We start from the raw sequence: 15,743 nt of genomic DNA, 5'->3' as shown, positions 1-15,743 counted from the left end.
TAAAGATCTTGAACAGCCTCTGTCATATAGACCTATTTTCCTCCTCAATACACTAAATAAACTATGAACAAAAATCCTGCCGAAGAGGTTAAACTTAATACTAGTAGTGATTTTTGTAATCCATGGGTACCAGACAGCGTTCATATAGGGCCGTCACTCCATATTCTATTTCAGGAGAGTGCTGTCAACGACTCACTGGCACTGATCTTCAGGACATCAGAGTCTTAATGCCATGCTTTTGTTGGATGCTGAAAAATCATTTAACCTTGTCTCCTTGGATCATCTCTCTAGGTTTCCCAGATGGTTTGGAATACCACCTAGCCGCACTCTCGACAGTTTGGCAGGTTTCTGGACTGTCTGGAGTAATCCTGAGTGGGTAGTAACCCATAAATTTCCTTCAGGATCTCCTAGGAGTAAGGTTTATAAATGTCGGTAAATCCTGCGTGTTACACATATAGCAAAAATAAAATATTAGGTATTGGTTCATATTTTAATTAAAACATTTAAGATTGCAACTTGATGTTTTTAGGGAAACTGAGACGATACCCCGCTGACATCAGTTATTGTGGACTGCCTTGGCAGCAGGCATGCATCAATAAAATCCAGGACAGAACCTGAAATTTACTACATTTTTATAATTAAGAGAGATTATGTAAAGTACCGCTGCTAATAGGATACCGTCCTAAACCCGAAAATGTTCCTTCGCAGGCTTATTCACACTTAACTAATTTGTACAGGACTGCTCCATATATGCAAGTTATATTTTCTCAGCTGAAGCTGTAAAACATTCTGCACCATGAAAAAACAGGCTATGGCTGAAAATGTCTTGTTTCCTGGAACCGCTCTCTGCTATTTTATCCCTGTTAGCAATTTTTTTTTTATTCCCCAGCGGCCGCTCTGTGTCCAGACCGCATAGCGACTGTGTCTCAACTTTTATGCACTTTTTGAGCAACCTATTAATGAAACAGTTTTTCGGTATAAGTAAGATACGTGAATTAGCACATTCTACTCGAACAGAAAGCCGATGCAAGAAGATGCATTAATCTGTTTAGTGTGCAATATATTAAATGGTTTCATTTTTATATAATTAGAAGCGTGTGCTGTGCGAGTCTTGCGCTGTGTGGGTTTTATGACTGAAGAAAAAAAAATTGGGAGAAAATATAACCATCTTATTTTTAACATCACAGTAACAATGCTTCTACGATTTTCATCTTGCTATAGTTTTCATTTACACATCTTTACTGTAATTTACTTTTGCGTAGACTGCAGGTCGGCAGAGACGGCGGATATCGTGTTCTTAGTAGATGAGTCTTGGAGTGTGGGAGAAGATAACTTTCAGATCATCAAAGATTTTATTAGGAGCATGATGAGCTCATTTCAGAACACAGAGGTGCTTGGGAAGGAAGGAATGCGTTTTGGCGTTGCTGTTTATGGAGATTCCACAAGGTAACAAATATTGATGATCAAACATACAGATATATGTATTGTTTTAAATAAGGTGGATTTCATATTAAAATAAAGTTTGACCTATTAAACTTCTTCTTAATGAAATACATATATTACTGGGAGGATATTGATTAGCACAGACGGATCACCTTTAAACTGCATTGTGCCCTTAGTGGTCTATTCAGTTGAAGTCGGAACTGCCGTCTAGTCGGAAAGACGTCAGTTTCTGACTTTTTTAGTTCGAATCATTCAACCTATTCAATGGGGCTTCCGTTTTTTCGACTTGTCGGCAATTCCGACTTGTCAGAAAACACATGGATCGGCGGATTAGCCACGGATCTGCATGTTTTATCGGATTTGCGGACAAATCTGACAGGTTTTAGTCCTGTTTTCGACAATGTCAATCCAACTTTAATAAAATTCATAGACCCCTTAAGTTTCCATACATTGAACCTTTCCAGTGTGAGTGATGAGACTACTAGTGGGAAACCCCAACATATGGTGGATAGTGCATTGCTGTCTGTCTAGTAGCCAGTAATGGGACAATCATCTCTTGCCAACTTGGAATTTTGTATTATTTTTATTTTAATTAGACAGTGTATTAAAATTGTAATTGTATACTCACTTTAACAATGGACAATATAAGACTAGGGGGGTAATTTCGACCCGTTCGCTCACTGTGTTTTTAACGCAGCAGAGCGAATGGGTCCCTGCTGCGCATGCGCTGGCGCCGTAGTGCGACTGCTTATGCGGGACGGCCGAAGGCCGTAGTAGGACAGCAATCGCCTCTGCCTGATTGACAGGCAGAGGCGATCGATGGACGTGAGGGGGAGAAACGGCGTGGCCGGACCGAACGGGGGGGCGGGCCGCAGCGGCTGCGTGACATCATACGCAGCCGCTGCGGGCCAGGGAGTGAGGAGTAGCTCCCGGCCAGCACGCTAAAGCTGCGCTGGCTGGGAGTTACTCCTGAAGTGCAAAGGCATCACCGCTGTGCGATGCCTTTGCACTTCTGCGAGGGGGACCGGACTGACATGCGGGGCGGACTAGCAGCGTGATGGGCGTCCCCCCGCATGTCAGAAAAGATGATCGTAGGTATGCTAAATTTAGCACAGCTACGATCAACTCGGAATGACCCCCTACAAGCCTTGCGCTTTTCACTCCAGATTGGTGCTGGTTTGAGTGAACTCACACAGAACGCAATAATGTATAAGAATTTTTTATATTCTAATACAGTGTTTCCCAACTGTGGTCCTCAAGTACCCCCAACAGTTCATATTTTCCAGGTCTCCTCACAGGATTGCAAGTGAAATAATTAGCTCCACCTGTGGGTCTTTTATAATGTGTCAGTGAGAAATGAATACACCTGTTCAACTGCTAGGTGACCTGGAAAACATGAACTGTTGGGGGTACTTGAGGACCGAGGTTGGGAACCACTGTTCTAATATATAAACATTACAAGTTAGTTAAATTTATAAGACAAAACTTTATATTAATACTACAGAATATGCATATTTTATCTGGGATGTGGATCATAAAAAACAATTAGCTTGCATGCTTAAAAATTGTATCAGTAACCCCGCCCCTCCTCACGGGCCCACGAATCATGGCCTTTTGGGGGTGGGGCTTAGAGACTGACAGTCTAGCCACCCCTCCCCCTGAGCTTTGTTGTGAGATAACAGATTGCGTTGTAGGGATTTTGTGTGATTTATTGATATCAGTAATGATTATTCTGATTATTGCAGGATGAGTATTGAATTGTCAGATTATGAAACTATTCAAGATGTACTACTGGCTCTCCAAACCATTGAATATAAAGGTGGTAACACTAAGACTGGAGAAGCCCTTGCTTTTCTGGCTGACAGAGTATTTAATCCATCTATTTCCAGAGAAGACGTGCCAAAGGTAACTAAGTTTTGAGTATGAGCTCCCTATACTGTATGTTGTGTAGCTTACATTAGTAAAATTCTCATTAACATCCTCAATATTCTTACTTTCATCTCAATGTTATCTTCCTTCATTTATTTCCCAATAAAAAACATGACTTTATTTTTTTCTATGATAATACTCTGCTTCAAATAATTAGCTAGCCATTTGTAGAGAGCTTTAAGTAGCGATTTAGTATTCGGTTTGCAATCCGCTGCTCATCAGATGCAGATATTGAAGACTGAAAATTAAAACCACATCCAATGCGCTGTGGTATGCAAACCTCTAAACCTCATGCAGTTCAAGATAAACCCCATGGCTTTGTGTTTTACTTTTGACTATATGGATCGCTTGGTAAGGGGAACTGTGTCACCCCCAGACTCACTTTCTTTAAACTAAAGTAAGACAAAAGCTGTACTGGCCATCTGGCACTTATTGCAAATGCCAGTAGGGCCAATGGCCTATGGGCCGCTTCGGCCACACACAGAGATGGGCTGGCCGAGCAGCTCTGCCTCCTGGCACTCTGTTCAGCTGCCTGGCATAGAGAGATGGGGTCGTGCCGCAAGGCCACACCCCTATGACCCAAGGAACACCCTCATGAGCCGTGGCCACATCCCATTGTTGTGTTTCACAGCCCCAGACTGTCCCTGGTCAAGTCCATTTCATTTTCTTAAAGCCTTACCCACTCAGCACTGGGCTCATTCCTCTAGAAGGTAGTCTGAAAAACATGATGGTTTCCATGCCTTTAGAGGGTTCCATCCCAATGTTGTGTAGTAATAAGTTCCCTTCGGGGACATATAGTCATTGGGTATTAGGTTAATACTGTTCAAATATACAGTAGTACAAGCTATGGTTACTTTTTGTTTGTTCAGTTCTGACAATGTAGATCATTTAACTCAGTGGCGGAACAAGCAAGCGGTGGGCCCAGGTGCGACAAAATGCTTTGGGCCCCCCCCCATCCAAGTCCACCCCGGGGGCAGTGCGCGCCGTAGGCGCGCGCAAAAATACATAGTGGCGTGGCTTCGTGGGGAAGGGGTGTGGCCACAAAATAATACCAACACAGTAGTCTCCATTATTCAAATTACGCCGCACAGTAGCACCACTACACCAGGTAGAGACCCTTTTACACCTTACAGCGAACAGATTCCTCTTTTTACACATTACAGCAGACAGCGTGCCCTTTTTACACATAACGGCAGACAGCGTGCCCTTTTTACACATAACGGCAGACCGCGTGCCCTTGTTACACATTACGGCAGACAGCGTGCCCTTTTTACACATTACGGTAGACAGCGTGCCCTTGTTACACATTACAGCAGACAGCGTGCCCTTGTTACACATTACGGCAGACAGCGTCCCCATTTTTACACATTACGGCAGGCAGATTCCTCCTTTTTACACATAGCAGCAGGCAGATTCCCCATTTTTACACATAGCGTCAGGCAGCCCCCCTTTTTTACACATTACGGCTGGCAGATTCCCCATTTTTACACTTAGCGTCAGGCAGATTACCCCTTTTTACACATAACGGCAGACCGCGTGCCCTTGTTACACATTACGGCAGACAGCGTGCCCTTTTTACACATTACGGCAGACAGCGTGCCCTTGTTACACATTACGGCAGACAGCGTCCCCATTTTTACACATTACGGCAGGCAGATTCCCCTTTTTACACATAGTGGCAGGCAGTCCCCCCTTTTTACACATTGCGGCAGGCAGTCCCCCCTTTTTACACAGTGCGGCAGGCAGTCCCCCCTTTTTACACATTGCGGCAGGCAGTCCCCCCTTTTTACACATTGCGGCAGGTAGTCCCCCCTTTTTACACATTGCGGCAGGCAGTCCCCCCTTTTTACACATTGCGGCAGGCAGTCCCCCCTTTTTACACAGTGCGGCAGGTAGTCCCCCCTTTTTACACATTGCGGCAGGCAGGCACAAGAAAGAAAGAAGGAAAGAAAAAGAAAGAAAGAAAGAAAGAAAGAAAGAAAGAAAGAAAGAAAGAAAGAAAGAAAGAAAGAAAGAAAGAAAGAAAGAAGAATTATACTTACCCTCAGGCTCCTCGGTGCAGCTGCGTCAGACGACGATTCCCGGGCAGTAGAGAATGAGGAGGAGGGAGCCGGAGGACGGAGCCGCAGCAGCGCTTTGTTACTGGTGGAGGCGCTGCTGCTGCTGCCCCTCTGCTTCCCTATAGGCTGTTCTCGGAAGACAGCCTATAGGGAAGCAGAGGAGCAGCAGCAGCAGCGCCTCCACCAGTAACAAAGCGCTGCTGCGGCTCCGTCCTCCGGCTCCCTCCTCCTTCCCCCGTCTGTACCGCTGCTCAGCTCCTATCTCCGGGCGGCTGTGCGCTGCGGGCAGCGGTTGCCTGCAGCGCACAGCGGCATGTAATGAGTCAGTTTGACTCATTACATGCTTGGGCCCCTGGACAGAGGCGGGCCCCAGTGCAGTGCACTGCCTGCACTGCCGGTAGTTCCGCCTCTGATTTAACTATCTTAAATGTCAGAACTTTTTTTTCTTTAATAACAGGCATTTGGTTAGGCAAATAGCTGCTTAATACATTGTTTGAGCTGTATGCTTCCTATTTGTATATATGGGGATTGTCGTTTTGTGACCTCCCCTGAGGTACCCAAGGTCGTGTGCCAGAGGGTTCTGGTCCTGGTGGTGTGGACAGGTTTTTTGTTTCAGCGGAGCTGTATACAGACCTGTTGGGAGCAAATTAATAGTAAACGCAGCAGCACTAGAATGGAAACGTGTGACAAGGATCTTCACTGGACTGAAGGCATCAGTCACCTCGTCCCACCACTTGTGCGAAGGCACAGTGGAAATGGGAGGTAGAAAGTGCGCAATCGTGCAGCGTTACTGTCCGACTTAGGAAAATAAGATAAAGAAAAATATATATGGACAAATAATGCATCTCTCACCAACACTGTTCCTGTCATCTTAATTCTTATTCTCTCTAGCACCTGCAAACACTCCACCCACACACCTATGTTACCTAACCACTCGCTTCTCGTGTCACCCCTCGAAACAACAACTAGGTAACTCAATAACACATTGGCCATAACTAACTAGCCTAATGTGGCAGTGGTCTGCAGCTAATGCCGGTCAGCTCCTTTGTCATAAGAATAAGGGCCTGATTCAGATGTGGTCGCAACGTCAATGGTGTCGTAACTGATTGGCACCTTTATAATGAAGCTCCCAGTAAGGATTCAGTCGCAGAGTGATTGACAGGAAGAGGCCATTTGGGGGAGGTAACGTGTCATGACCGTTTTTGGGGTGTGTGACTACAATCTGGTGCGCATAAAATGTGGCGTCAGCATTGCAGCTCCCGCGACCATTCTGCGCGGCAGTGGAGGCACTCAGGGAGTCACTGTTCCTCGCATATGCGTTGCAGTTGCAACAGAGTACGCAGTTGCTGAGCATGCTGTGATGACTTCGGTGGGCAACACTGTTCACTTGTGGGTGACTGCTACACTTGCCGTGCCTCGCAGTTCTGTCACTGAAAAGGAACGCTGATTTGCAGGGCTGCCATTAGAAATTGTGGGGCCCGGGACTGACAAAATAGGCAGCCTCCCTGGGGGTCAGAGCTGTGCATAATGTGGGTGCAGCTACAACAAGGGTGGGGCAAACATGTGTGTAACCCAGTTGAAAAATAAAATTGTCAAAGTTTGGGCTGTGGGGCTTATATGATACCATAGCCCTGCCTCAGCCACCTCAGTATACATAAATTCTCTCACGGAAGCTCAACCTCACTCACACCCCTCCACAACCACCTCCCTCTCACACACATATACCCCAGCCACCTACCCCTAAAGCATATATGCTCCTGCCCCAGCCACCTCCCTCTTACACATATAGATACCCTAAGACTCCCTAGCCACCTCAGTATGATACATAAATAACCTCATGACAGCTCCACCTCACTAGAACATATACTCAGCCTCTCACACATATATACCCCAGCCTTACCCCATCCACCTTCCTCTCACACTTATATAAACCCTGCCCCAGCCACCTACTTCTCACGTGTATACCCCAGCCCTGCCCCATCCACCTCCCTCTAACACACATATACCTTAGCCAGCCTCTCACACTGTATATGCTCCTGCCCGAGCCACCTCCCTCTAACAGATATATATATATATATATAATAAGATTTTACTTACCGATAAATCTATTTCTCGTAGTCCGTAGTGGATGCTGGGGACTCCGTCAGGACCATGGGGATTAGCGGCTCCGCAGGAGACAGGGCACAAAAATAAAGCTTTAGGATCAGGTGGTGTGCACTGGCTCCTCCCCCTATGACCCTCCTCCAAGCCTCAGTTAGGATACTGTGCCCGGACGAGCGTACACAATAAGGAAGGATTTTGAATCCCGGGTAAGACTCATACCAGCCACACCAATCACACCGTACAACTTGTGATCTGAACCCAGTTAACAGTATGACAACGTAGGAGCCTCTGAACAGACGGCTCACAACAATAACAACCCGATTTCTTTGTAACAATAACTATGTACAAGTATTGCAGACAATCCGCACTTGGGATGGGCGCCCAGCATCCACTACGGACTACGAGAAATAGATTTATCGGTAAGTAAAATCTTATTTTCTCTAACGTCCTAGTGGATGCTGGGGACTCCGTCAGGACCATGGGGATTATACCAAAGCTCCTAAACGGGCGGGAGAGTGCGGATGACTCTGCAGCACCGAATGAGAGAACTCCAGGTCCTCTTTAGCCAGGGTATCAAATTTGTAGAATTTTACAAACGTGTTCTCCCCCGACCACGTAGCTGCTCGGCAGAGTTGTAATGCCGAGACCCCTCGGGCAGCCGCCCAGGATGAGCCCACCTTCCTTGTGGAATGGGCCTTGACAGATTTAGGCTGTGGCAGGCCTGCCACAGAATGTGCAAGTTGAATTGTGCTACAAATCCAACGAGCAATCGTCTGCTTAGAATCAGGAGCACCCAGCTTGTTGGGTGCATACAGTATAAACAGCGAGTCAGATTTTCTGACTCCAGCCGTCCTTGAATATATATTTTCAATGCCCTGACAACGTCCAGCAACTTGGAATCCTCCAAATCGCTAGTAGCCGCAGGCACCACAATAGGCTGGTTCAGGTGAAACGCTGACACCACCTTAGGCAGAAAATGAGGACGCGTCCGCAGTTCTGCCCTGTCCGAATGGAAAATCAGATATGGGCTTTTATACGATAAAGCCGCCAATTCCGACACTCTCCTGGCTGAAGCCAGGGCCAGTAGCATGGTTACTTTCCATGTAAGATATTTCAAATCCGCCGATTTGAGTGGCTCAAACCAATGGGATTTGAGAAAATCCAAAACTACATTAAGGTCCCACGGAGCCACTGGGGGCACAACCGGGGGCTGTATATGTAGTACTCCTTTTACAAAAGTCTGGACTTCAGGAACTGAAGCCAATTCTTTCTGGAAGAAAATCGACAGGGCCGAAATTTGAACCTTAATGGACCCCAACTTGAGGCCCATAGACAATCCTGTTTGCAGGAAATGTAGGAATCGACCCAATTGAAATTCCTCCGTGGGGGCCTTCCTGGCCTCACACCACGCAACATATTTTCTCCAAATGCGGTGATAATGTTGTGCAGTCACCTCCTTCCTGGCTTTTACCAGTGTAGGAATGACCTCTTCCGGAATGCCTTTTTCCCTTAGAATTCGGCGTTCAACCGCCATGCCGTCAAACGCAGCCGCGGTAAGTCTTGGAATAGACACGGTCCCTGCTGAAGCAGGTCCCGTCTTAGAGGTAGAGGCCACGGATCTTCCATGAGCATCTCCTGAAGTTCCGGGTACCAAGTTCTTCTTGGCCAATCCGGAGCCACGAGTATCGTTCTTACTCCCCTTTGCCGTATAATTCTCAGTACTTTTTGTATGAGAGGCAGAGGAGGAAACACATACACTGACTGGAACACCCACGGCGTTACCAGAGCGTCCACAGCTATTGCCTGAGGGTCTCTTGACCTGGCGCAATACCTGTCCAGTTTTTTGTTGAGGCGAGACGCCATCATGTCCACCTTTGGTTTTTCCCAACGGTTCACAATCATGTGGAAGACTTCTGGATGAAGTCCCCACTCTCCCGGGTGTAGATCGTGTCTGCTGAGGAAGTCTGCTTCCCAGTTGTCCACTCCTGGAATGAACACTGCTGACAGTGCTATCACATGATCTTCCGCCCAGCGAAGAATCCTTGCAGCTTCTGCCATTGCTCTCCTGCTTCTTGTGCCGCCCTGTCTGTTTACGTGGGCGACTGCCGTGATGTTGTCCGACTGGATCAACACCGGCTGACCCTAAAGCAGGGGTTTTGCCAGGCTTAGAGCATTGTAAATCGCTCTTAGCTCCAGTATATTTATGTGAAGAGACATCTCCAGGTTTGACCATACTCCCTGGAAGTTTCTTCCCTGTGTGACCGCTCCCCAGCCTCTCAGACTGGCATCCGTGGTCACCAGGACCCAGTCCTGTATGCCGAATCTGCGGCCCTCTAACAGATGAGCACTCTGCAACCACCACAGAAGAGACACCCTTGTCCGTGGCGACAAGGTTATCCGCTGATGCATCTGCAGATGCGATCCGGACCATTTGTCCAGCAGATCCCACTGAAAAGTTTGTGCGTGGAATCTGCCGAATGGAATCGCTTCGTAAGAAGCCACCATCTTTCCCAGGACTCTTGTGCATTGATGCACAGACACTTTCCCTGGTTTTAGGAGGTTCCTGACAAGTTCGGATAACTCCTTGGCTTTCTCCTCCGGAAGAAACACCTTTTTCTGAACCGTGTCCAGAATCATTCCCAGGAACAGCAGACGTGTCGTCGGGGTCAATTGGGATTTTGGAAAATTCAGAATCCACCCGTGCTGTTGCAGCACTATTTGGGTTAGTGCTACTACGTCCCCCAGCTGTTCCCTGGACCTTGCCCTTATCAGGAGATCGTCCAAGTAAGGGATAATTAATACGCCTTTTCTTCGTAGAAGAAACATCATTTCGGCCATTACCTTGGTAAAGACCCGAGGTGCCGTGGACAATCCAAACGGCAGCGTCTGAAACTGATAATGACAGTTTTGCACCACGAACCTGAGGTACCCTTGATGTGAAGGGCAAATTGGGACATGCAGGTAAGCATCCTTGATGTCCAGGGACACCATAAAGTCCCCTTCTTCCAGATTCGCTATCACTGCTCTGAGTGACTCCATCTTGAACTTGAATTTTTGTATGTACAGGTTCAAAGATTTCAGATTTAGAATAGGTCTTACCGAGCCGTCCGGCTTCGGTACCACAAATAGTGTGGAATAATACCCCTTTCCCTGTTGTAGGAGGGGTACCATGACTATCACCTGCTGAGAATACAGCTTGTGAATGGCTTCCAATACCGTCGCCCTGTCTGAGGGAGACGTTGGCAGAGCAGACTTTAGGAACCGGCGAGGGGGAGACTTCTCGAATTCCAACCTGTAACCCTGAGATATTATCTGCAGGATCCAGGGGTCCACCTGTGAGTGAGCCCACTGTGCGCTGAAATTCTTGAGTCGACCCCCCACCGCCCCTGAGTCCGCTTGTAAAGCCCCAACGTCATGCTGAGGGCTTTGCAGAAGCCGGGGGGGGGGCTTCTGCTCCTGGGAAGAAGCTGCTTGGTGCACTCTCTTACCCTTTCCTTTGCCTCGGGGCAAATATGACTGTCCTTTCGCCCGCTTGTTCCTATAGGAACGAAAGGACTGCGGCTGAAAAGACGGTGTCTTTTTCTGTTGGGAGGGGACCTGAGGTAAAAAGGTGGATTTCCCGGCTGTTGCCGTGGCCACCAAATCCGATAGACCGACCCCAAATAATTCCTCCCCCTTATACGGCAATACTTCCATATGCCGTTTGGAATCCGCATCACCTGACCATTGTCGCGTCCATAAACTTCTTCTGGCAGATATGGACATCGCTCTTACTCTCGATGCCAGAGTGCAAATATCCCTCTGTGCATCTCGCATATATAGAAATGCATCCTTTAAATGCTCTATAGTCAGTAAAATACTGTCCCTATCCAGGGTATCAATATTTTCAGTCAGGGAATCCGACCAAACCACCCCAGCACTGCACATCCATGCAGAGGCGATGGCTGGTCGCAGTATAACTAGAGATGAGCGCCTGAAATTTTTCGGGTTTTGTGTTTTGGTTTTGGGTTCGGTTTCGCGGCCGTGTTTTGGGTTCGAACGCGTTTTGGCAAAACCTCACCGAATTTTTTTTGTCGGATTCGGGTGTGTTTTGGATTCGGGTGTTTTTTTCAAAAAACACTAAAAAACAGCTTAAATCATAGAATTTGGGGGTCATTTTGATCCCAAAGTATTATTAACCTCAAAAACCATAATTTACACTCATTTTCAGTCTATTCTGAATACCTCACACCTCACAATATTATTTTTAGTCCTAAAATTTGCACCAAGGTCGCTGTGTGAGTAAGATAAGCGACCCTAGTGGCCGACACAAACACCGGGCCCATCTAGGAGTGGCACTGCAGTGTCACGCAGGATGTCCCTTCCAAAAAACCCTCCCCAAACAGCACATGACGCAAAGAAAAAAAGAGGCGCAATGAGGTAGCTGTGTGAGTAAGATTAGCGACCCTAGTGGCCGACACAAACACCGGGCCCATCTAGGAGTGGCACTGCAGTGTCACGCAGGATGTCCCTTCCAAAAAACCCTCCCCAAACAGCACATGACGCAAAGAAAAAAAGAGGCGCAATGAGGTAGCTGACTGTGTGAGTAAGATTAGCGACCCTAGTGGCCGACACAAACACCGGGCCCATCTAGGAGTGGCACTGCAGTGTCACGCAGGATGTCCCTTCCAAAAAACCCTCCCCAATCAGCACATGATGCAAAGAAAAAGAAAAGAAAAAAGAGGTGCAAGATGGAATTGTCCTTGGGCCCTCCCACCCACCCTTATGTTGTATAAACAAAACAGGACATGCACACTTTAACCAACCCATCATTTCAGTGACAGGGTCTGCCACACGACTGTGACTGATATGACGGGTTGGTTTGGACCCCCCCCCAAAAAGAAGCAATTAATCTCTCCTTGCACAAACTGGCTCTACAGAGGCAAGATGTCCACCTCATCTTCACCCTCCGATATATCACCGTGTACATCCCCCTCCTCACAGATTATCAATTCGTCCCCACTGGAATCCACCATCTCAGCTCCCTGTGTACTTTGTGGAGGCAATTGCTGCTGGTCAATGTCTCCGCGGAGGAATTGATTATAATTCATTTTAATGAACATCATCTTCTCCACATTTTCTGGATGTAACCTCGTACGCCGATTGCTGACAAGGTGAGCGGCGGCACTAAACACTCTTTCGGAGTACACACTTGTGGGAGGGCAACTTAGGTAGAATAAAGCCAGTTTGTGCAAGGGCCTCCAAATTGCCTCTTTTTCCTGCCAGTATAAGTACGGACTGTGTGACGTGCCTACTTGGATGCGGTCACTCATATAATCCTCCACCATTCTATCAATGTTGAGAGAATCATATGCAGTGACAGTAGACGACATGTCCGTAATCGTTGTCAGGTCCTTCAGTCCGGACCAGATGTCAGCATCAGCAGTCGCTCCAGACTGCCCTGCATCACCGCCAGCGGGTGGGCTCGGAATTCTGAGCCTTTTCCTCGCACCCCCAGTTGCGGGAGAATGTGAAGGAGGAGATGTTGACAGGTCGCGTTCCGCTTGACTTGACAATTTTGTCACCAGCAGGTCTTTCAACCCCAGCAGACCTGTGTCTGCCGGAAAGAGAGATCCAAGGTAGGCTTTAAATCTAGGATCGAGCACGGTGGCCAAAATGTAGTGCTCTGATTTCAACAGATTGACCACCCGTGAATCCTTGTTAAGCGAATTAAGGGCTGCATCCACAAGTCCCACATGCCTAGCGGAATCGCTCCCTTTTAGCTCCTTCTTCAATGCCTCCAGCTTCTTCTGCAAAAGCCTGATGAGGGGAATGACCTGACTCAGGCTGGCAGTGTCTGAACTGACTTCACGTGTGGCAAGTTCAAAGGGCATCAGAACCTTGCACAACGTTGAAATCATTCTCCACTGCACTTGAGACAGGTGCATTCCACCTACTATATCGTGCTCAATTGTATAGGCTTGAATGGCCTTTTGCTGCTCCTCCAACCTCTGAAGCATATAGAGGGTTGAATTCCACCTCGTTACCACTTCTTGCTTCAGATGATGGCAGGGCAGGTTCAGTAGTTTTTGGTGGTGCTCCAGTCTTCTGTACGTGGTGCCTGTACGCCGAAAGTGTCCCACAATTTTTCTGGCCACCGACAGCATCTCTTGCACGCCCCTGTCGTTTTTTAAAAAATTCTGCACCACCAAATTCAAGGTATGTGCAAAACATGGGACGTGCTGGAATTTGCCCATATTTAATGCACACACAATATTGCTGGCGTTGTCCGATGCCACAAATCCACAGGAGAGTCCAATTGGGGTAAGCCATTCCGCGATGATCTTCCTCAGTTGCCGTAAGAGGTTTTCAGCTGTGTGCGTATTCTGGAAAGCGGTGATACAAAGCGTAGCCTGCCTAGGAAAGAGTTGGCGTTTGCGAGATGCTGCTACTGGTGCCGCCGCTGCTGTTCTTGCGGCGGGAGTCCATACATCTACCCAGTGGGCTGTCACAGTCATATAGTCCTGACCCTGCCCTGCTCCACTTGTCCACATGTCCGTGGTTAAGTGGACATTGGGTACAACTGCATTTTTTAGGACACTGGTGAGTCTTTTTCTGACGTCCGTGTACATTCTCGGTATCGCCTGCCTAGAGAAGTGGAACCTAGATGGTATTTGGTAACGGGGGCACACTGCCTCAATAAATTGTCTAGTTCCCTGTGAACTAACGGCGGATACCGGACGCACGTCTAACACCAACATAGTTGTCAAGGACTCAGTTATCCGCTTTGCAGTAGGATGACTGCTGTGATATTTCATCTTCCTCGCAAAGGACTGTTGAACAGTCAATTGCTTACTGGAAGTACTACAAGTGGGCTTACGACTTCCCCTCTGGGATGACCATCGACTCCCAGCGGCAACAACAGCAGCGCCAGCAGCAGTAGGCGTTACACGCAAGGATGCATCGGTGGAATCCCAGGCAGGAGAGGACTCGTCAGAATTGCCAGTGACATGGCCTGCAGGACTATTGGCATTCCTGGGGAAGGAGGAAATTGACACTGAGGGAGTTGGTGGGGTGGTTTGCGTGAGCTTGGTTACAAGAGGAAGGGATTTACTGGTCAGTGGACTGCTTCCGCTGTCACCCAAAGTTTTTGAACTTGTCACTGACTTATTATGAATGCGCTGCAGGTGACGTATAAGGGAGGATGTTCCGAGGTGGTTAACGTCCTTACCCCTACTTATTACAGCTTGACAAAGGGAACACACGGCTTGACACCTGTTGTCCGCATTTCTGGTGAAATACCTCCACACCGAAGAGCTGATTTTTTTGGTATTTTCACCTGGCATGTCAACGGCCATATTCCTCCCACGGACAACAGGTGTCTCCCCGGGTGCCTGACTTAAACAAACCACCTCACCATCAGAATCCTCCTGGTCAATTTCCTCCCCAGCGCCAGCAACACCCATATCCTCCTCATCCTGGTGTACTTCAACACTGACATCTTCAATCTGACTATCAGGAACTGGACTGCGGGTGCTCCTTCCAGCACTTGCAGGGGGCGTGCAAATGGTGGAAGGCGCATGCTCTTCACGTCCAGTGTTGGGAAGGTCAGGCATCGCAACCGACACAATTGGACTCTCCTTGTGGATTTGGGATTTCGAAGAATGCACAGTTCTTTGCTGTGCTGCTTTTGCCAGCTTGAGTCTTTTCATTTTTCTAGCGAGAGGCTGAGTGCTTCCATCCTCATGTGAAGCTGAACCACTAGCCATGAACATAGGCCAGGGCCTCAGCCGTTCCTTGCCACTCCGTGTGGTAAATGGCATATTGGCAAGTTTACGCTTCTCCTCCGACAATTTTATTTTAGGTTTTGGAGTCCTTTTTTTACTGATATTTGGTGTTTTGGATTTGACATGCTCTGTACTATGACATTGGGCATCGGCCTTGGCAGACGACGTTGCTGGCATTTCATCGTCTCGGCCATGACTAGTGGCAGCAGCTTCAGCACGAGGTGGAAGTGGATCTTGATCTTTCCCTAATTTTGGAACCTCAACATTTTTGTTCTCCATATTTTAATAGGCACAACTAAAAGGCACCTCAGGTAAACAATGGAGATGGATGGATTGGATACTAGTATACAATTATGGACGGGCTGCCGAGTGCCGACACAGAGGTAGCCACAGCCGTGAACTACCGCACTGTACTGTGTCTGCTGCTAATATATAGACTGGT

At 47.7% G+C, this 15,743-nt stretch overlaps 1 protein-coding gene across 1 annotated transcript in view; it reads left to right on the top strand.

Annotated features, from left to right (window-relative positions):
* LOC134934577 (collagen alpha-1(VII) chain-like) overlaps window positions 1-15,743 on the top strand; it is an 817,258-nt gene that overhangs the window by 7,829 nt on the left and 793,686 nt on the right. The window contains exons 3-4 of the mRNA XM_063929986.1: window positions 1,263-1,446; window positions 3,189-3,348. Coding sequence (XP_063786056.1) covers window positions 1,263-1,446; window positions 3,189-3,348 — 344 coding nt within the window. The remainder of the gene's footprint in view (window positions 1-1,262; window positions 1,447-3,188; window positions 3,349-15,743) is intronic.

This window comes from Pseudophryne corroboree, chromosome 6, assembly GCF_028390025.1.
Source record: "Pseudophryne corroboree isolate aPseCor3 chromosome 6, aPseCor3.hap2, whole genome shotgun sequence".
NCBI lineage: Eukaryota > Metazoa > Chordata > Amphibia > Anura > Myobatrachidae > Pseudophryne > Pseudophryne corroboree.
The sequence above is the reverse complement of the archived record's forward strand: the minus strand, read 5'-3'. Positions and strand labels throughout refer to the sequence as shown.